At 37.8% G+C, this 23,090-nt stretch overlaps 1 protein-coding gene across 1 annotated transcript in view; it reads left to right on the top strand.

Annotated features, from left to right (window-relative positions):
* RARS2 (arginyl-tRNA synthetase 2, mitochondrial) overlaps positions 1–23,090 on the top strand; it is a 57,205-nt gene that overhangs the window by 24,662 nt on the left and 9,453 nt on the right. The window contains exons 7-12 of the mRNA XM_049896995.1: positions 1,680–1,763; positions 4,776–4,852; positions 16,218–16,376; positions 17,337–17,443; positions 18,812–18,907; positions 21,912–21,972. Of these exons, the coding sequence (XP_049752952.1) occupies positions 1,680–1,763; positions 4,776–4,852; positions 16,218–16,376; positions 17,337–17,443; positions 18,812–18,907; positions 21,912–21,972 (584 nt within the window). The remainder of the gene's footprint in view (positions 1–1,679; positions 1,764–4,775; positions 4,853–16,217; positions 16,377–17,336; positions 17,444–18,811; positions 18,908–21,911; positions 21,973–23,090) is intronic.

Below are 23,090 nucleotides of genomic sequence, written 5' to 3'. Positions count from 1 at the left end.
GAGCAACTAGGTGGGTTCGAACCACCAACCTTTTGCTTAGCAGCTGAGCACTTAACTGTCGTGCTACGAGGACTTCTTAAATGATGGGTAGGGCATGATAAAGTTGTCTGACTGTTGTTAAAGGAAATATTTGGACCAGGAAGAGGGAACATATATGGAGAACTTATCATGCTAAGTATTTTCATGTATTATCTCATTTAATTTAACAACAGCTCTTTTAGGTAGGTACGGTACTATTAACTCTGGTTTATGGATGAGGAAACTTAGGTGCTGAAAGTATCTTTCCCAAGAGCATTTGGCTAGTAAGTATTGCAGCTAGGATTTGCACTTAGGCAGTCTAATTCCAAAAGCTTGGGTTTAAACTGTTGTGCATAGGGTGGCTATGAGTCGGAACTGACTTGACAGCACCTAGCAACAACAACAGGTTCAAACATTTAATTGGATTGTAAGATGATGAAGTACTAAGAAAAAATAAGAATACAGTTTGAGTACCAGCTAAAGAAGGTGATTCTTGCTGCTGGGACTATATAGATGAAAAGTTTAGAAGCAGGGAAGCTGAAAAAGAAGGTAGCCACAGTAATTTAAGCCAGGCATGGTCAAGCTTTAGTTACGGAAACTAAATCTACTCTTACAAAAGCAGAAAGAGATTTATTACAGGATATGGAATGGTTCACAAAGTTGTTGGAAAGGCTGAGGAAGCTTTGCGTTAAGCTGACATAAATGACTCCCAAAATTACGTCACAGAACTTGACCAGCAAGGGAGCAACTGCTCTTCTACAATCAGGAATCCACTCCTCTAAAAGCAGGTTACCACTGTCACTATCAGGAAACTGCTACTACTCCTGCCATGCCTTCTAGAATTCGTACTGGCTAAAGAGGCAGCCCCATATCCTGTCTTTCAGTACCAGTGTGACAGGACACTAGGACCCCTACTAGTGGTGCCACGCACACACACAAAAAAAGCCTCCACAACTTTGCTTAACAGAGAAAATAGAAGTAGTCCTCCCTCCGCTTCACTTCTACCTTCTAAATCCCACGGAGTGTATCTGATTATGTGAACCTAAATGACTTCTGGAACTCTTAACAGCAAGAGATTCTGGAAGATGTAATTTTTAGGTTTCTGGTCTCTGCAGTATGTGCAGGTTGATGAACAGTGAGACTACCACAGGTGGTACAGGAAGGAGACAGCCTTAGACTACTGGGTGCTATCTGTTAGGGAGCAGGCTTGCAGAGGGTGGACTTCAGTGACTGAAAGGAGGTACAGCAAGCTGTTTAGAGAAAAAGCAGTGTGGCTCAGGTTCTTGAAGGCACGGCCAAATTATATATTTCTTGTTAAATACTGAGATTCCATCTTGTTATATAGGGTTTTCTGTCCTTGGAGTTGATTTGGAATAGCAGTTAGTCAAACCTCTGTTTCCAACTTCCGTTAATGTTGATGAAAATTCTGTTCTTGTGAAAACTGGGACACTGTCTGGAACAACTACCCCGAAAGTAATTAATCACTTCCTTTCCTTCACATAGTTGAAAGTACTATTTTGGATGTTCTAGTAAAAAAAATTGAGTTGGTAAATTTTGTGAAAAGAATTTACTGTGCTGTGCTTTGATAATAGAGAAACACATAGTTTTTATGCCAAAACTGATAATAAGAATGAGAAACTGTATATTTTATCGATTACTAGGAAATTTTATAGCAAATCTCAAAGAAGCTTTAGGACATCAAGTAACAAGAATAAATTACCTTGGAGATTGGGGCATGCAATTTGGTAAGTTTGTTCGTGGTTTTATTTTTCATTTCCTTATAAAGTTTAATTTCTTTTAATATCATGTCACCTAATCATCTGGACAGAACATAGGCAGAATCCCATTGGATGAAGTACAGCTTCCTATCTGTTCTTTTTTTCTAATGACTTTTTTGCACAAAAGCTTATTTTTTATTCCGTAGAATAACTGACCACACAAGTAAATTTGAGGGGAGGAAACTTTACACATTCAGAGCAAGACCTGATATATATAGGCTTTTGTGGTTTTAATAAAACTAGCTTACATTTTTAGTTGAACGTAGAAGTGAGTATTCAGGGAAGAAGTTTAGTTGCATACACCCTACTCAACCATTGCCCTGCCATTTTTAAATCTAGTGAGGTCCAGCCTCCTTGAGCCTTCCTGCACAAGGGTGGGGTCTGTTGATACACCAGGAGCCAGTGAGCCAGAGGAAGAACAAAGTGGGATACTTTGGCTTCCTTCAACTGCACAGTGGGAGGATCAAAAGGAAAAGAGAGGAAACAGAGCGGAGGCAAGACCTTAACAGTTGAGTGCCACAAATGATCTCTAGCATCATGAGTTTACTCAATCATTCCTAGCTCATATACGTAAACCAGTAATAGAGTAATGTTTTGGGGGGTGGGAAGGGTATCAAGATAAATGATGTTATCAAAGTAGTGAAGGATTGGTAGCATGTGAAATACAAACTTTGAAACATCTCTGGCAACTACCATGTACATTTTAAGGTCCAGCCCTATGTCACCTCTGTAAAGCATTCTCTGACACACGCATTCTTGCCCACGTTCTCCCAGCGCTAAGTTCCTAGTACTCAGCTCTACTCAAATAGGCTTCGGTATCATTGCATTCATATCCACTTGTTTCTCTCCTGTGCTAGACCACGTGCTTCTTGAAGTTGTGGACTGTGTCTTGGTTATTCTTGTGTCCACAGTGCTTGGCACGTAACAGGCCCTTAGAATGATGGATGAATCTGTACTATGTAGACTTTTACAATATTAATCCACAAGAAAGGTTAGGTAATATTTTAAAGCTTCTATAAGGTATGAAGTACTCATTGCTAGTTCTAAAGTTTGCTGATACTATTATGTTCCCTATCTAGTGAAGTGAAATTGTTTCCGAAAGGAAGGCTGGTACATTTGAAGGAATTTTTTTTTCTTAACAGATTTGTCATGACCTCTTTTGAATAGTATTCTTTCAGTTAATGAAAGTATTTTTTAGACATTAAAAAGGGTAGAACTTGAACCTACTACAGCACCCTTAATATTCACTGTAGAGAAATCAGAACATGTCCTGCATTTTACTAATCCACCTGCAGTTCACAACAGCTGGTCTTCAGAGGTTTAGGCTCTAGGTTTGACAGTCTAGCTTTAATAGATGTCATCCTCTTTATATTAGTTTGACAGATTTAGACATTTCACAGGCATTAGCAAATATGTGATTATGGTATTCATTAAATTTTAGCTGCAGGATTTTATGATAGTGGTTTTTCTCTACAGGACTACTGTGGTTAATGATCTGTCAACATTTCCATTATAGCCGTCATTGCTGAAGAGTTTTCATTTTGGCTATTTCAAATGCTATCCTCTGTTGAAAGTTGGCAGACAGTTCCTAAGCACAAAATTAGGTTTTGAAAATGTATTAGATTGAATGCTAAATGTAATTGGCCTTTACTTTTCCCATTTCTGTTTCGGAGAGCATGCTGGGCATTTTTCTACACCCTGCTCCCAAGGCCCTGAATGATAATCACATTTGCTCTTGCTCGAAAGCAAGTAGAGCTGGTCCATACCTCAGTGGTACTTCTCATTGCTGTCTGAGCTCCAAAGTATTGCATATCCTGTGTTCAGTAGCATCCCCCTTTCTGCTGAGCCTTTAATGGAAAAGTATACGTCAGCAAGGCCCACTGGCAGCAACTCCTTTAGAAGCTTGGTAACTTGATATTGTTGTGGAAACAGATTGGTGACTCAGTGGTTGAGAGCTCAGCTGTTAACCAAAAGCTCAGCAGTTTGAACCCATCAGCCACTCCTTGAAGACCCTGTGGAGCAGTTACTCTGTCCTATAGGGTCGCTATGAGTCAGAATCAACTTGGCAATTGGTTTGGGTTTTGTTTTTTTTATATTATTGCTCTTGACCCCAAACTGCATATATATCCTTTAAAACTGCAGTTATGATGATGTTTTAGCTAAATATCTTGAGAGTATAAATATTCACAGTTCATAATAGAAAATTTCGTTGCTAGCTCAAAAACCTCAATTAGTATTTTAAAAAAAAAGTTTTTTTTTTCTTTTTTTTTTTTGACAGTATCCCTGAACCCTGAACTGATACTCAAAGACTAGCAAAATAGAATTGACAAACAAAAGACAAATACATGATCAAATAAAACAATTTTGATGTTTGGTCACTTTGAATGGGAGAAGCAATCAGGAATGTTTGAAGTTATATCCGTTTTTGCTTTCTTTCAATTATTTGTTTAAGGAGTAATTTTTAACATTAAGCCCAACGAAGGCAATAGGTTTGTTTATTTATTTATTTATTTTTGGTTTAAGTCCATTCCTAGTTTTATTTTAACATCTACAAACTTAAAAAGTAAGTTTCTAATTCTAAACCACTTTCCATCAATTTTCACAGATTTTGAGTGTCCAGTGTCTCGTATCATGATGTATTTCACAGAGTAGCTGCTCAATAAATGTTTGTTTTACTAGTGTCTCCTAGGGAGGTGTTGGGCACCACTGGTGCAAAGATAAAGTAGTCCGAGGCCCTACCTTTGATGAGCTTATAGTCTCTTGGTTTCTATGAAATTAATTTCAGTGTGTACCATATATTGGACTTGACTTGTGTCAGTTTACGGGGTAGCAGAAAGTAGTAATCTGTGTTTGGGGATAATTCTTAGGGTACATAATTATGAGAGGTTGATCATTATATAGAACTATACCTGTACCCTGCCATGACTGTTCTCTGCTTTTCCATTTTATAATCTTTTCATTTACTGATTATTATGGTAGGTCTTCTGGGAACTGGCTTCCAACTGTTTGGTTATGAAGAAAAGCTCCAGTCCAATCCTTTACAGCATCTTTTTGAAGTAAGTTGGTAAGAAACAATGCTAGAAAAATCTTGAACTGCTTTTTCAGAGTACTTTTTTTTTTTTATTTGCCTGTCTCAAGCCATGGTATTTTTAGTCACCTCATATGCATGCAAAAGCTGGACAGTGAAATAAGGAAGACTGAAGAAGAACTGGTGTTGGCAAAGAATATTGACTATACTATGGACTACCAGAAGAATGAATAAATCTGTCTTGGAAGAAGTACAGCCAGAGTGCCCCTTAGAAAGGAGGATGGTGAGACTTCATCTCATGTACTTTGGACATGTTATCAGGATGGACCTGGCGAAGGACTTCATGCTTGGTAAAGCAGAGAGTTAGTAAAAAAAGGAAGACCCTCAGCAAGATATATTTACACAATGGCTATAACAATGGGCTCAAACATAGCAATAGTTGTGAGGATGGTACAGGACTGGGCAGTGTTTCATTCTGCTGTATGTAGGGTCGCAGTGAGTTGGAACTGACTCCAGGGCACCTAACAATGATGTGCAGCTCAGTAACACTGCAGTTATTAAAAATTATTCATTTTAATCCCAGAGGTCTAAAATCTGTTTCTTAAAAGGAAGAACGAAAACTTAATGGAAAACATTGCTTTTATTTTACCAGGGAGTTCTCCTTTTCATTTTCAGATTCAAGTGTTTGTTTTATTACTATTTTAGTTGATTTGAGATGGTATTTCTCCAGGCATAGAATCTTCTAAGAATAACACATTGAGTAACAGATTCTATATGGAGCAAACTTTTTTAATAATCTGTCATACGTATTGCTACTTTCTTCATGGTAATAGCTATAATACATTCAGACTTGAAAAAGAGTATTTTTTGTTGTTGTTGTTTTCTCTGGGGAGGGATACATGTGTTTCTCTCTGAATTTGTGTGTGCTTTTTTTGTTTATATCCTTCTCCCTTTCCTGGCTTTCGCCCAATTGGAGCTGCTTTCCGTTCTACTTCATTTAATCCCTTAGATACTTAGCTTCTGTATCCTCCGTACTTTCCTGGAGTTCATTAATAAAACTCTTCCTGTCCAAATCATCTCCAGGGATGTGTTTCATTTCGTTGTCCCAGTTGTTATCTCTGCTGTTTCTGGGGCTTACAAGAGGAAACAGCGTTAGCCATGTTGGTGACAGACCAGGGGAGCAGACTGAGGTTCTGTGCCTGAGTATGAGAAAAAGCCCTTGCCCAAGTGTTTTCCTTCTCCAGCCAAAACCACAGGGAGTGCTTCATCATTTTCCTTTTTATTTTTTAAGATAGTTTTTCTCCTGCCACTGGCTTTGTAGTTAAATTCAACAAAAATATATTCTAATTCTCAAGGACCTCTAAAGGTTTACAATTTCCTCCGGAATCCATGTCTGTACTGTACTTTAAATGCCTACATTTTGGTTTATAATGTTAACCAAAAGATTTTTTCCCTCTTTCCCATTAAGAGTTTTGATTGATAGACAAGGGTTTAAAAATTAATAGCTGTTTGTGGTTGTCTATAAATAAGGCGTGCCCCCCGCAGTTACTGAAATTTTTACTTTATTATGTTTTAAAACTTTGAATAATGGTGAGTATTTTTTTACCACAATTTTAGCGAACTTTTCATCCAATCCAGTAAAAATGCATGCAGTGGAGATCTTGTGTCATTGAGAGAACATTTTTAACTATTTAGAGTACAGCTTTACATCTGAGAATTATTACTCTCATTTTTCTCCCACCCCTTCAACAGTTTTCATTTAGTACTGCAAATACTAAATCTTTTTTCTGTAATGTTTTAAATAATTTAGTGAAATCTGTTCTAAAGTTTCAGAGAAACCTGAGCATACATTTTTTTCTGCAGTTTAGTGCCATTTTCTGCCTTTTAAGACTGATAAAAAGCGGGAGCTCACACATCTTTGTTAAAGGTTGTTAATTGATGGGTACAGTAAGGAAGTAACAGAAGAGTCAGGGGGCACTTCTCCTGTGAAAGGTCAGAGAATAAGGCTGTTGCTTTCACTCGCTTTTTTTTTTTTTTTTTGCCTGGAAGCTTTATAGGGGAGCAGCATTTACAGACGTTGTTGTTGCTGTTGTTAGGTGCCCACAGTAGGTGACCAGAAAGTTAGAGAGTGGTTCTAAGCTTGGTGTTTGGTGTTCAGTAGTGGTAAATAATTTGGCACTGGCTGATGGGAAACAAAAACTTTAGAGCAGTTTGTATTTACCTTTCTTATTTGTGAAAATCTCTGTAATTGGCTTTGTTCAAACCCCTGTTTTTTTTATCAGATTGTAGTTGTAAGTTCGTTGAAAGCAAGGACCGTGTCTTCTTGATCTTTTATCCTCAGTCCCAAACGCGGGGCCTTGCACATGTTTGATGTTGCAATGAGTTTAATCCCGTGGTTCTCTTTTGCCCCTTTATTTTTCATTCAAGTTGTGGAATGTAAAACCTGTTGTATAGCCCCAGGGGAGGCAGTAGTACGATAATTGACTTTATCAGAATCTGACTTGCTTTATTGACTCAGTTTACTGATGAAAAACCTAAGGGCCAGACCTAGGATTCCAACACCAGCAGGCTGGCCCCAGAGTGCTGTGTGCTCTGCACTGCACTGCCCCCCGCTGGCACGACAAAGTGCCTTTCTGAACCATTCTTTTCTGTTTGCTGCAATTACTTACGTAGCATTTTTTTCTTTCATTCCCAAATTGCTGTACCAGAGACACAACTAGAGTTGTGTTTTTGTAGTTTCAACCTCTGGCGTCCTTGTTTTGAATTTGGTGTAGGCCATCCAATTGTGTATTTTGTGTGCCTAGTACCTTCCTCTAAATGGTACCCCAAGTTTCAGTTATTCTGCCAGATTAGAAATTAAACTATATGATAGTTTAGCATTTTGTTTCTGTAATAAAAATATTTAGCACCCACACTCATTTCTCTACTGTGTTTCTGCTTTGCTGCATATGCTTTGCGACTAGTTTTCACTTTTTCTACAGTCTTTTCCTGTGGCAGCTGGCTGTGTTGTGCATGGACTTAGGACTTCCGTTGACTGACATCTGAAACCTTTTCCTTAATTGTTTTAATTTATTTATTTGCTCCTGTCACAAAACAGGAAAATGGTTTCCCCCCCTCTTTTGTTTTATTGTGCTTTAAGTGAAAGTTTGCAATTCATGTCAGTTTCTCATACGAAAACTTATACACACATTGTTATGTGACCCTAGTTGCTCTCCCTATAATGTGACAACACACTTCCCCTCTCCACCCTTTGTTTTCTATGTCCATTCAACCAGCTTCTGTCCCCCTCTGCCTTCTCATCTCACCTCCAGACAGGAGCTGCCCACATAGTCTCATGTGTCTACTTGAGCTAAGAAGCACACTCCTCACCAGTATCATTTTATGTCTTATAGTCCAGTCTAATGTTTGTCTGAAGAATTGGCTTCAGGAATGTTTCAGTTTGGGGCCAACAGAGAGTCCAGAGGCCGTGTCCTCTGGGGTCCCTCCAGTCTCAGTCAGATCATCAAGTCTGGTCTTTTTACTAGAATTCGAGTTCTACATCCCACTTTTCTCCTGCTCCATCAGGGATTCTGTGTTGAGTTCCCTGTCAGGGCGGTCATTGGTGATATTTGGACACCATCTAGTTCTTCTGGTCTCAGGCTGATGGAGTCTCTGGTTTATGTGGCCCTTTCTGTCTCTTTAGCTCTTATTTTCCTTGTGTCTTTCATGTTCTTCATTCTCCTTTGCTCCAAGTAGATTGAGACCAATGGAGGCATCTTAGATGGCCGCTTGTGGAAAACAGTTGTTAATAATTCCCTCTCCCTTGTATTGGCTGATGGGTTAAGTAACTAATGTATTTCCTATTTAGAATTCACACTAGTGATTCATGGAAAATATTTGTAATAAGCTTTGGAACACTTACCAAAAAGCCTTTCCAAGTATACTGAAAATTTCTTATGGCAGAATGTTGTTAGTTGCCATTGAGTCAGCACTGACTCCTGGCAATCTTATGTATAGCAGAATGAAAGTTGCCCAGTCTGGCACCACCTTTATGATTGTTGCTATGTCTGAATCCATTGTTGCGGCTGTTGTGTCATTCCATCTTATTGAGGGTTTTCCTCATTTTTGCTGGCCCGGTGCTTTACCAAATATGATGTCCTTTTCTAGTGATTGGCCTTTTTGACGATGTATCCAAAGTAAGCAAACCAAAGTCTCACCATCCTCACTTCTAAGGAGCAGTCTGTTTTTATTTCTTTTAAGATTAATCTGTTCATTCTTCTGGCAGTCCACAGTATATTCAACATTCTTTGCCAACCGCCAACACCACAGTTTGAATGCATCAATAATTATTGTTTTCCTTTTTCCTTGTCTAGTTTTCTGATGCATGTGAGGCAACTGAAAAGACCATGGCTTGGGTCAGGACCACCTTAGTCATCAAAGTGACATCTTTCCTTTTTAAAACTTTGAAGAGGTCTTTTACAGTAGATTTGTCCAATGCAGTGCATCGTTTGATTTCTTGACTTCTGCTTCCATGGATATGATTGTTCATCCAAGTAGAATGAAATCATTGACAACTTCAATTTCTTTTTATTTATCATGATATCCTTTATCAGTGCAGTTGTGAGAATTTTTGTTTTTTTCACATTCAGGTGTAATCCATACTTAAGGCTATGGTCTTTGACTTTCATCAGTAGGTGCTTCAAGTTGTCTTCATTTTTAGCAAACAGGGTTGTGTCAACTGTATGTTGTAGGTTGTTAACAAGTCTTCCTCTAACCTTGATGCCATGTTCTTCATATAGTCCAGCTTCTGGGATTATTTGTTCAGCACATTAGACTGAATAAGTATGGTGAAAGGATACAACCCTGACACACACCTTTTCTAATTTTGAACCATACAGTATCCCCCGTTCTCTTCCAACAACTGCCTATTGATTCATGTAGGGGTTCCACATGAGCACAATGAAGTATTCTGAAATTACCGTTCTTCCCGGTGTTACCCATAATTTATTATGATCCACATAATCGAATGCCTTTGGCAATAAAACACAGGTAAACATCTTTCTGGTACTCTCTGTTTTCGGCCAAGATTCATCTGACATCAGCAGTGATATCCCTCGTTTCACATCATCTTCTGAATCCAGCCAGAACATCTGGCAATTCCCTGTCAATTTATGGCTGCAGTTGTTTTTTAATTATCTTCTGCAAAATTGTTTAAATGTAAGATATTAACAGTTAAATCTAAATCATGGGTGTGTGGATGTCATCTTTTAGTTTTATCTGTTTTAGTATTTTTTACAAGTAATTTCTCAGGGTTCTTCCTGGATATGAACAACTATAACATCTAGTGTAGTATCTTTGAGAATATATAGCCTGGTTTTTTGTTTTGGGTTTTTTTTTTAATATATATATAAAAGGTTTAAAACTTGACTCCTTGCATGTTGCTTATTAACATGGATTTGATAACCATAGAAATTCTTCTGAAACAGAATGGTAACCTCTCACAAGAGATAAATATCGTGCCAATAAGAGTACACATTAGCCCTGTACCCTAGTACTGGCACATGATCTATTAATACAAATAGTATATTTCCTTAAGTTCAAAATGACCCCCACAGTTTTGTTATTTCTACCCATTGAGACATTTTTTCCTGACTTTAGATTGTCAAACAATTTCACAAAGTTAAGCAAATAATTCAAGACAAATTGATTCTAGATATACGTAGGAATATCTGTGCAGTTAGAAATTTTAATTTTTTCAGGGAAAGTTCCTGTTACAGTTGGTATGAATTTTAGTTCTTAATAATATTTATATGCAAGAAATAACTTTTGAATTTTAAGTCTAAGTATAAATCTAATTAAATCTGTCCCAAGCTATGACTTTTGAGAGTGATAAGAGTCAATAAGTCATTATTAGGGACTTCCCACCTCCAAATCTCACATAGTTCCGCAGGCTCTTTTGTGCATCCCAAAATGGTCATAGAAGACTTCTGTCTTCAGTCCACACTGGTCAGGAATGATATGCCCAGTACCAAGCTCACGTGAGGCTTTGAAGGCTAGCAGCTCTGCTGTGTCACAAGCTTTGCCTGGAGAAGTTCTTGCTGCACCCCGCTCCACAGGCCAGAGGCCAGCCTCCCTGTATAAACACAGTGAAGCACTTCCTGTTGAGGGCTTGCCACCACCCCAAGGGCTGCCCAGTTTCTGCTACTCCTGGGAGTGTTTCCCATCCCCTCCCCCATCTAGGCAGTTCTCCTTTCCTGCAGCCTGGCACCTTCTTCCCTCCATCTTGATGCCTGACTGCCTTCCCTAAAGCTGCTTGCCTTTCTCCCCTACTCCTACTTGTCTGGGACAACCCAACAATGTGTTATTGTCTTCTTTGTCCTGTCCCTAGTATGAAGATAGAAATACCTAACAAGGCCAAAGCTGATAGCGTGATAATTATCCCACCACATGGAAATGTCCAAAAAAATACTCATGAGAAATGTTGCATTTATTAAGCATTAGTGCATGGTGATCTACAAGACATTAATTATCACCCTTGGATAAAGATGTAAGATACCAGGGAGCATAAAGGTAGCAGATTCCCAAAATTAAAAGACGATGAATGGATGGTAAAATATTGTTTATACGCTGTTAATAATTATTAGGAGAAATTAGTTTAAGTGAGTTATTTTTTTACTAGTAAGGTTTCTTCTTACTGTTAACTGTTTCAAGAACACGTGGTCCCTGACCAATGATGTTTTCAAGTTACAATGAACCACACTTAGGACCATCTGGTTTTTTGGGGTTTTTTTGGTACACCTTATCATTAGTAATATGTACTACATACAGTGTTACAGTGTGTAATTTGCTGATGTTATCATTCTCACATGTTCACACACAGATGTTCAATGTTATGATATATAGAGATAGTGATAATAAAAGGCAGTAATAATGAAGGCTTAAAAAAAAATGAGGTATTGGACTTACATCAGAACCAACTTACAACAGACAGAGTTATTGGAATGGAACCCTGTGGTAAGTCAGGGACAACTTGTATTGATATGTTAAATTTTAATCATACGAAATTGTTTGAATTTCATTTAACGATAGGACTGTGTCTTAGCCAGCAGTTCTTTAAGACATTACCGATCAAGGCAGGAAAAAATGAGTTTGTTTGTTTAAATTCTAACCACCAATTTATTAAATGTTCTTTTCTAAACAGATAAAAATTAAATGCATTTTAAGGTAGAGGAGTGTAGTGTCTGAGTTAGGCTAACCATATTTAGCAGTGACTCTTAGTATTGTTAAGAATAAGTGTGGGGTTAGAGTTCGGCACCAAGGTGTTAAACTTGTCCCTATGTGGCAAGAATTTAGAATCGAATTTAAGGATTGAGAGTTGTTGTTAGGTGCTGCCAAGTCAGTTCCGACTCATAGCGACCCTGTGTACAACAGAAGGAAACACTGCCTCGTCCTGTGCCATCCTCACAACCCTCGCTATATTTGAGCCCATGGTTGCAGCCACTCTGTCAGTCCATCTCTTTGAGGGTCTTCCTCTTTTTCGCTGACTCTCTACCAAGCATGATGTCCTTCTCCAGGAACTGATCCCTCCTGATAACATGTCCAAAGTATGTGAGATGCAATCTCATTTCCTTGCTTCTAAGGAGCATTCTGGATATACTTCTCCCAAGACAGATTTGTTCATTCTTCTGGTAATCCATGGTATGTTCAGTATTCTTTGCCAGCACCATAATACAGATGCATCTATTCTTCAATGTTCTTCCATATTCATTGTCCAGCTTTCTCATGCATATGAGGCAATTGAAAATACCTTGGCTTGGGTTAAACGCACCTTAGTCCACAAAGTGACATCTTTGCTTTTTAACACTCTCTAATGAGGTCTTTTGCAGCAGATTTGCCCAATGCAATATGTCATTTAATTTCTTAACTGCTGGTTCCGTGCGCATTGATTGTGGATCCAATAAAATGAAATCTTTAATCATGATGTTGCTTATTGGTCCAGTTGTGAGGATTTTTGTTTTCTTTATGTTGAGGTGTAATCCATACTGAAGGCTGTAGTCTTTAACCTTCATCAGTAAGTGCTTCAAGTCCTCTTCAGTTTTAGCAAGCAAGGTTGTGTCATCTACATAACACAGGTTGTACAAGTCTTCCTCCAGTACTGATGCTGAATTCTTCTTCATATAGTCCAGTTTCTTGGATTATTTGCTCAGCATACAGACTGAATATGGTGAAAGGATACATCCCTTACGCATGCTTTTCCTGATTTTAAGCCTTGCAGTATCTCCTGGTTCTGCTCAAATGACTGTCTCTTGGTTCCACATGAGCACAATTAAGATTGAGATAGAAGGGCATCACACTTACTTCTTTACATTTGGACAGGCCATCCCCAGAACTGCCTATAATTATATTAATTAATTAATTTTGAATTAAAAGATCATGCTTTTTGCCAATCCTCATATGTAGATATAGTGAAAAAAAAAGGTTAATATTCCTTTAAAGAAGTTTAAGACATTTAGTTTATAATGGAAATACAGCTGGTTTTTGCATTAAAAGAAAAATTGTGTTTCCATTCTGAAAAACACTGTTTTATTATCAAACCCAAATTTAAAATATCTGTTTTATTCCGTTTGTGTCTAGATCTAGCCTCAAAAGGAAGATATCTTCAAAATGCATACTTTCTAAGAGTAAAAGGTTCACGGTAACTAATTAAAACTGTGTAAGTTCAGAAGTGTATAGTATTAAATTTATTTTTTGAAGAGAAAAGTGATTATTTTCTAAAACTGATAAACATTAATAATTACAGTTTTCTATCAGGCATTTACACAGAGATTAAGGGCTTATTAGGACTTTCCTATTCTGTTGGTTATTGCTGATTGATTTTCAGTGTTCGGTTTTTAACTACAAATTGCGAAATGCCAAGATCCTTCAAGTATTAGGGGTTTTTTGTTTTAATTGTTTTAAGAAGGGAAAAGACTGGTGAAGTTTTTTCTAAAAATATTCATATCAGAAGTTTATATGCATATTAAATTTTTAAATGTATATTTGAGTTTAGAGTCCTGGATTTTCTTAAAAAGAAAAAACAAACATTTCTGAAAAGGACATTTTGTGTGTATTTTTATGTATAAATTTTGTGCATAAATTTTGTGCACACACATGCATATATGTGTCTCAAGCCATTTGTGTACGTACGAGTATGTCTTGATTCCTGTAGGCTGCGCTGTTAGGGGAGCCCTGGTGGCGCAGTGGTTAAGAATTTGGCTGTCCAAAAGGACCGCAGTTGGAATCCACCAGCCGCTCCTTAGAAACCTATTGGGCAGTTATACTCAGTCCGATGGTGTCACTGTGAGTCTGAATTGACTCGATGGCAATGAGTTTTTTGGTTTTGCACTGTTAAGTAGCTGTCAAATGGATAGGTCATTCAAGTGTCAGGAGTGTACAGTTTACTCTTTCAAGTGGTTCTCTCAGTTTTCCCATACCTTACCAAAATCTTCTTTCTCTGTTTTCTAACTGGCATTATATGCATTATTCTGCATTTACTGATAGGACCATGGTGGAAATTAATTTTTTATGATACGTGCCTTGGTGGTCCCCAAGACCATCCCCAGGTCCAGTGATTCACTGGGAGAACTCATGACTATCATATATTACAGCAAAAGGATGCAAGGCAAAATCAGTAGAGAGAAGGCACCATGTGACAAAGCCTGGAGGAAATCAGGCCCCAGCTTCTAAGAGTCTTCTCCCAGGAGAGTCACACAGGGTGCATTTAAATCCTCCAGCCATAGATTGTAACAATTATGTGAAATGTTGTCTGTCAGGGAAGCTCATTCAGCACTCCATGCCCAAGGTTTTTATTGGGGGTTGGTCATATAGGCACCTCTGTGCTAAAATTTCAGAATCCCAGAAGGAAAGCAGGTACTCAGCATAAACAGTATTGTTTGCACAAACAGTTTAGGCACAATCAGCCACTCATTGTCAGAGTGGTAAGAACATTCCCCAATTCTGAGTTTCCAAGTACAAGCCAAGGCCCAACTTTGCAAATAGGCCTTTTTAAGTATAGCAGGCTCAGACTTAATACTAACTCTTTTCTGCACAATATGCTTTACAAAACAAGATACTAGGAAGTTTTTAGCCTTTACTTAACACAGCATTTATTTAATATACCATTCCAGTGATAACACAAACCATGTATGAAATGTGAGCCATTTTCACCTTGAGATGGATGATTGATACTCTGTCCCTTTTATCACTGGTGTCTAGTGGGTATAAGCCATATTATTCTTGTCCCAGTATATTCTCCAACAACAAAAATAAACTTTTTTACCCAAATGTTGCTGCCATGATATCTTGATGATATTACTGTAAGAGTTTAGAGGCCTCGTGTTTTTTGGTAATATATTTGCCAATTTTTATTTTATGTTACTTTAACAGGCTTCAGGGAATAATATAAGGGTAATAAATTTATCATTAGGTTCAACCTGGAAATGAGTTACAGCTTCTTAAGTAAACCCTTTGTAGTCCATATGTATAACTTCAATACCGCGTGATCTATAGTATTGATATTTTAATGTCATTTATTAACACCACACTTTGGAGACTGGAAGATGATCAATAACTGCATTATGAACACAGAATCTTAGAGCTGGAAGAGCCCTTCATAAGCTTTCTGACTTCGAGTCTGTCATCGGGTGGGTGCACAGCTAAACCAGCCGAGACAGATGGTGCTGGAATCATGCCTGAAGTGGGTGCTCTACACAGTTTTCAGAAGCCCGTATTAGAGGGTAATTAAGCTAATTATCCAACAGGCCTTCCTTCCTTCTTACCAAGACCACCTATTTTAGTAATCTTTCACAGATTTAGAGAACAGTTTTAAAAGTCTTTCATTAAAACAATTGCTAAATCATCCTTTGGCATTTTCTTTGCCAGGTTGAGCCATCGTACTTTCTTTGACCTTGTCTCAGAGTAGTTGCAAGGATGAAAATTTGGCATTTTGAAAAAAAGGAGAATTGCCAGTTTAGTCTAAATGAGGCATTTTAACCTGGCTGGGGGAGGTCTGTGAACTTGGGTGGGAAAAAAATTATACTTTATTTTCAATAACCTCTCTCTGAAACTCAGCATTTTCCTCCATTACTATATCATAAGTGAATTCTTATAAAATATTTGGATAACTGTATTTCAGTGTAGTTGATTTTCTTTGTAATCCTATGTATTTTATTTAATACATTTAGAAACATTTTGAGAAGGGGTCCATTGGCTTCACCAAGGATCCATGGCAGGAAAAAAAGATTAAACTCTGATGAGGCCACTTCTATAACCTTTAAATGAGAATTCTCAGAATTGTGCTTTGTTTTCTTCCTTTCCTTATTGAAGATAACAGTGACTAGTAATGTGCTTCATTTAATATATTGCTGTACTTTTAGGTTTATGTACAAGTTAATAAAGAAGCAGCAGATGATAAAAATATAGCAAAATCAGCACATGAGTTCTTCCAGCGACTGGAACTAGGAGACGTGCAAGCACTTTCTCTATGGCAGAAATTTCGGGACCTGAGCATTGAGGAGTACATTCGGATTTACAAGGTACCTGTAGATTCTCCCATCTGCTTTCTTGTGGTGTGCTACAGCTCTAGACTGATACTACTGTGTAGTAATGTGCATCATAAGCTCATATTTTCAGAATAGATTTGTCATTGAGTTGAAAATTAGGATTCAGATATTGTTCATTGTGCTAGAAGAGCTATAAAATAATCCTGAGGCGGTATCAGCAAAATTCTGATATTTTATTTCAGTCTGACCTTTCCTGTTGGTCTTCTACCACTCCTTCACTTTCATTTTTCTTCTCTTGCTTCCTTAGGCCTATCTGTGATGGATATAAATTCATTCATTTAATGAACATCTGGGGTGGGTGGTAACAGCAGTATATAGAAGAGGTGACAGTCCTTGCCCTTATGACCTTACATTCTAACAAGGGGACAGAGAGCAAATTACCATAAACAAGAAGCATACCTAGTGTGTTAGATGATTAGAGGTGGTGAGGAGAAAAACGAAGCAGGGAAAGGAAGATCAGCTGTGCTGCTGTCTGTGGGTAGAATGACGGGGGAGGCATTTTTAGTCAGGGCTTTGAACCAGTTTCTTCAGGTTCAAATCTCTGCTGAGAATTTGCTTTTCTAACAAGTTCCCAGGAAGTTATACATAAGAATCACCTGGAGATTTTGTTAAAATGTAGATTCTGATTCAGTATATCCAGGGTAAAAATGCAGATTCACAGCAGGGATCAGTAAAGAGCCCATGTGTCTGAAACAGAATAAGCAAGATGCAGAATAGTAGCAGAGGAGGTGGAAGAGGTTGAGGGACAGGGCATAATGTAGGACATTGTCCAGGGCTGTCCAGTGGCACTTTCTGCTATGACGTTCTCTATCTGTGCTGTCTAATATGGTAGCCATTAGTCCCGTGTGGTCATTGAGTACTTGAAGTATAAGTAGGATAGTGTGACTAAGGAACTAAATTTTTAGTTTTTTGTTTGTTTCTGAACCTCTTTAGCGTCTTGGAGTACACTTTGATGAATACTCTGGAGAATCATTTTATCGTGAAAAATCTCAAGAAGTGTTAAAATTGCTGGACAGTAAAGGACTTCTACAGAAAACAGTGTATGATCAGGTTACTATTCTTTAGTAAAGTTATTTGTTCTTCTTTGAAATTGGTATTAATATATTCTTTCAGTAAGGACAACAGGATGTGGTATGCACCCATTCCCAGCGTTTTTTAACGCTGCTTTTTGCTGTTCAGAGCACTTTTACGCATGCTGTCTTTTGCTGCTACAGCAAAATCCTGGTAAGGTTGCGAGAAAGGATGCTGTCTGCTTTTTATGTGTAACGATACGGAAGCACACTATAAGTGATCTGCCTGGATCCCACAGCCTGGCAGGAGTATACCTGGAAAAAAGAACTAGAATTCAGGTCTTCTGACTCAGCACTGCCTTTCTTAAAAATCCCGTCCTGTACCAAAAAGGATTTATGGACATAGGTATAATACCACAGACTTTTGAAACAGTAAAATGAGGAAATCAGGAAGGGACAGGAAAAATAATACAAAATCGGGGATGATGTTAGTGCCTCATAAACACACACTAGGATTCTGTTTACTTGCTAAAGGTAGGTTACTAACTTAGCTTTGCACTTCCTGCTACCCAAACAGAGAAATAATACCAGTCATGGGAACCAGGCATTTGTATGATAGATGCGATCCAGTTACTTAGGATAAATGCCCCTTTCGATAGTACCAAAGAGCAATTTCTCCTATAATCCTTATACCCACCCAACCCCCTGCTGTTGAGTCGATTCCGACTCAAAGCAACCCTATAGGACAGAGTAGAACTGCCCCGTAGAGTTTCCAAGGAGCGGCTGGTGGATTCAAACTGCAAACCTCTTGGTTAACAGCCGTTGCAGTTAACCACTACACCACCAGGGTTTCCTGTAATCCTTATAGGGAAGACACATAGTAAGAATATAGTTAATACATCTTCAGTAATGTCTGAAAGAAAATTTTTAGATTGCAATACACAGATTTTAATTTTTAATTGAACAGGAACAATAGTAACAAAATTTCATGATTTTTACTACTCAAGGGTGTTTTCTGGCATGTTAAAAATTAGCCCAATATTGAATGTTACAATAACTTGAATTAGAAGAAGAATCTGTGATGTTTTATGGTTATCTTTCACTAAACTGAAGTTGCAGTCTCATTCTACAGCTGGGAATATAAAAAATTTTATATAAGTGCCTTATCCAGAACTACAGATTAAAAAGAAGATAACCAAATATTATATCATACCCACTCTTAATAGATTCATAGTCATATTCCTTCTTATTTTTCTTCATTGTTGACTATAGCTGAAATTGACACTGTTACTTGGGATAAAAATAGCTTTTATGGTTTGCCAAATGTACTGCTGTAGATGGACTTCTGGAGGTCTCAATTTATTCATGTTGCTTCAGAGTTTCTCTTTGCATTTCTAGAAAAGGAACAGCTATAGTGGATCTCTCTGGGAAAGGTGATCCCTCCTCAATTTGTACTGTAATGCGAAGTGATGGGACTTCTCTCTATGCAACCAGGTTTGTATCTTCTCTGAGGGTGAACAGTAATATGACTTCATGTTCTTTGTTCTAAGATTAATGTTAAAATAATCATTTTTTCCTCAAAACTGTTACCAAGTCCTAGTTGCAAGTTTCAACATCTCTTGCTATCATCATTCAAGGAATATCTATTCTATTTATTGCCAGCTACCCACCAAAACCAAACCCACTGCCATCAAGTCAATTCTGACTCATAGCAACCCTGTAGGACAGAGTAGGAATTGCCCTTTAAGGTTTCTAAGGTTATAAATCTTTATGAAAGCAGACTGCCACATCTTTCTTGCATGGAACAGTGGTAGGTTCGAACTGTTGACCTTTTGTGGTTAGCAGCCAAGTGCTTTAACCACTGCGCCACCAGGGCTCCTTATTACCAGCTCCAGTTCCTGAAAAGGTTTAATATCATCAGAAAAGTGACCAAAAAACTTTCTTGTTAAATACCATAGAATTACTTCAGCTGATTACATCATTCTTCAAACTTTAAAAGTGAGGTAATTCACAATGAACCATAAGTATTTTACAATGACACATTGGCAGGAAATACAAATAATACTAGGAGGTGGCCCTGTTGGCTCAGTGGTCTCCTCACGCTGTAAAAGACCATCTTATATGCACATGAGTATACCAGACCTCATTATGATGTGGTCAAATAGGCCAAGGGAAGAGTAGGCCCTGTCTCATACTCTTTCCATCCATCACCATGACTGAGCCCTGTAGAAAGGCGCAATCTCTGTTAATCAGTAAGAACTAGGTTTATTAGTTTCACCTATTTCTGGGACAAAGCTAACAGGAAGGAGAAGAGGTAGGACAATAAAAAAGTCACACAGCAAACACAGCCATATCCAGATACTGCTGACAAAAGGCTGTATTGTCTCCCAACCACTTTTGTAACATAGTTAAAGTAATGATATTTTATTGTTGCCATTATTAGCTACCATCATTTGCTCCAAACAATTTTAACCAACCAACCTGTTTACTGCTCCTTAGAAAATTCATCTCTCACTTTATTTTTTCATACTTCCCTATATCAATTCCATGCAAATGGGGTTAAGAAGTAAGAAGGACCCACATATCTAAGTGGTACGTTTCTCTTTTGAGACACTAAAAAAAAAAAATAGAATTGTGTGTGTGTATGTGGCAGCTGATTGTTGGGCAGATTCAAGAAAGAACTGCTTAAGCAGAAGTTACAAGAATTGTGTCCACTCAGAATAGAGGCGCCATGTCCTAAAAGTTATATAACTATCCTGATCTGGTGTGTTTGTCAGGCTGTCGTTAGGTCTAGATTTTTTTATGTATTTACCTTAACACCTAACTTCCTCTTTCTTCTTTGGTAAAATTGATTTTCTTTTTGTCACTGGTTGAAATGTTTGATTTTTCACCTGTATTTACTTTAGTTGTTTCTGCCTTTCTAGTGGATTTCTCATAGTACACATCTATGTGTGTGAACGTGAATTGAAAGAGTCATTATAGTAGATGAAGTGCAAGAAAATATTGACAAGCACACAGAGTGCAAGGCTGGATACCTGAGCTTGTGTTTTGAGACCCAGGCAATCACTTAACTTCTCTGGCCCATGGTTCCCTCCTGAGTGAAATGAGAAGGCCAGGTGCTGTCTAATCGACTTCAGTGGTGACACCAAGTGTGTCAGAATAGAACTGGGCTCCATAGGGTTTTCCATGGCTGAACTTTTGGAAGTAGATAGCCAGGTCTTTCTTCCAAGATGCTTCTGGTAGACTCGAACCGCGGTCCTTTCGATTAACAGCCAAGTGTGTTAACCATTTACATCACCCAGGGATTCCTGTGAAATGAGAGACCTGGACAAAATGACCTGGTACTTCTTCCAGTTTTCAAGTTCAGTTTCTCCAAACTCAACCTAGAACTTTGTCCTATATTCTTCTCTGATCAAAAGGCTTTTCTTTGTTTTGTCTTTTGCTCAAACCAAAAAAATATAACAGGGCATAGGTTTATGACTTCATTTTTGTGGTAACCCTCTATTCAAGGGTTTTTTGTTTGTTTGTTTTTTGTTTTAATTATAAGCCTTCTCAAAAGCCTTTTAGGTATTTTTTCCCAATTGCCCACCCCCATGAAACTCTAATACCACAGATACCATATATATATATATACATACTATATCTGTGCTTTACACACAAAAACAGTAAGACTTTTTTGCCCCTCAAGAACCAGTTTCCACCTCCACTGTCAATGCACGCTCTGCAATCTCAGGATCATGAGTGGGTAATGATGGCATTTTGGTGATTCCTAATATTTGAAAAGACCTAGGAACTGTTTAAGCCCTCCCAGAATTCTTAGGCTGTTATCCAAAAATAACTTTAATTTAAAACTTCAGTATCTTCATAATCCTGGATTTGAAATTTTATAGTTTATGATCTATTTTTCCTTATTTCATACAATATGCAAGCCGGGTATTTTGTATTTAAACAGATAAAAGAGATAAGTGGAATTTTTGTCAGAGGATTTACAATCTTTTAAAATAAATGCTTCAGAAAATATTATGATTGACCGAGAACTTTAAAAGTCCTTGGTAGTGCTAACAGAAGAGTAGCTAGAAGATGCCTGCTTAGCTACCACATCAACATGTTTTAAATATGTTTTTTAAGAAAATATATTGCAGGCAGGTGGCAAAGTAGGTGATTCTTTCTAGTAGAGAGTTAACTAATCATAAAACATTTACCTACGAGACACTTCTCAGAGCTCTTCTACTTACTACTTTTCCTGGAGCTTTTATCTATTTTCATTTTATTATTGCTTTTTCAGGAGCTCTTATTATGACTGCTTTTCCCAAAGGGACTTTTGTTATTATTACTTTGTATCAAAGTATGGTTTTGGGATTACAAGGGTGAGTGGTATACCCAAGGCCGTGGGATAATAGGAGTTCTTAATTAGAAATGGCTCATTGCTATTACATAGGGAAAGCAAACTACTGCCCAGATCTGTTTAGTAACTCCTAATTTATGACCGTTCTTTCAGAGATCTTGCAGCTGCTATAGATCGAATGGACAAGTATAATTTTGATACAATGATTTATGTGGTAAGTAGTCACAATAAAGATCAAAATGTTATGGTCCCCACCTCATGAAAACTGCAAAGATAGAGATTGGCTGCCATGCTGGAAACTATAGAAAAAAATAATTTTCTGCTCATTTGGTCAAACTGCAGAGGGATTTCAATGTTAGGTATATTTAAGGTGGCAATTTTATTTTATTTTTTAATCTTTAAAAATGAAAAATGTACGTTGCTTCATTGTAAAAAATTACCTGGCACAGGAGAATGGATATGTGAAGTGAATATTGTAATAGTTTATTATTATTATTATTTGGAAATAGTTTAAGACTCACAAGAAGTGTAAAAAGTAGTAGTTTCCAAATATCCTTTATCCAGGTTTCCCGAGTGATAATATCTTACGCAACGGTAGTACATTGTCAATACCAGGAAATTCACATCAATACATTATTGCTGACTTGGTAAAGACCTTATTCAGATTTCTCCAGCTTTTATGTGTGGGTGTGTGTGTTTAGTTCTGTGAAATATTATTACATGTGTAGATTCATATAACCATCACCACCATCAGAATACAGAACTTCTCACAACAAACTCCTTCAAGTTACCAGTTAATAACACACCTTCCCCCCAACTCTAACCCCCACCTCTGTTCTCCATCGCTACAATTTGTCACTTTGAGAATGTTACATAAATGGAATGTAACCCTTTGAGACTGGCTTTTTTTCACTCAGCATAATGAATGCCCTTGAGAGCCATCCAAGCATGGTGTGTAGCAATTGTCTGTTCCTATTACTGCTGGTACTGTTCCCATCTCTTCTCCCCTTTCTTTGCTCTCCATGAGCAACTTCCCTTTCCACTAAGAAAAAACTTTGCCGTCAAACATCTTTTTAGAACTTCGCTTTGGCCTTCTTGGAGATAAAGATCATGACAGCCAAGAGAGAAGGAATTTAAGTGGAATACTCAGAAGATGAAAGTTCCCCTTTCCTGCTGACTCGGTGGAGTGCTGCCATTCTTCTTTCCTTCTTGTAGAGCGCTCAGTTTAGACAGTCCTGGTGGCATACATACGCTTTCTGTGTTTCTTTTAAAAATTACATATGTTAAGTATGTTTTTAAAAATTTAAAACATATTGATTGACAATGAGGTGG

Source organism: Elephas maximus, chromosome 1 (genome assembly GCF_024166365.1).
Source record: "Elephas maximus indicus isolate mEleMax1 chromosome 1, mEleMax1 primary haplotype, whole genome shotgun sequence".
Classification (NCBI taxonomy): Eukaryota; Metazoa; Chordata; class Mammalia; order Proboscidea; family Elephantidae; genus Elephas; species Elephas maximus.
This window is presented reverse-complemented; position numbering and strand designations above follow the sequence as displayed.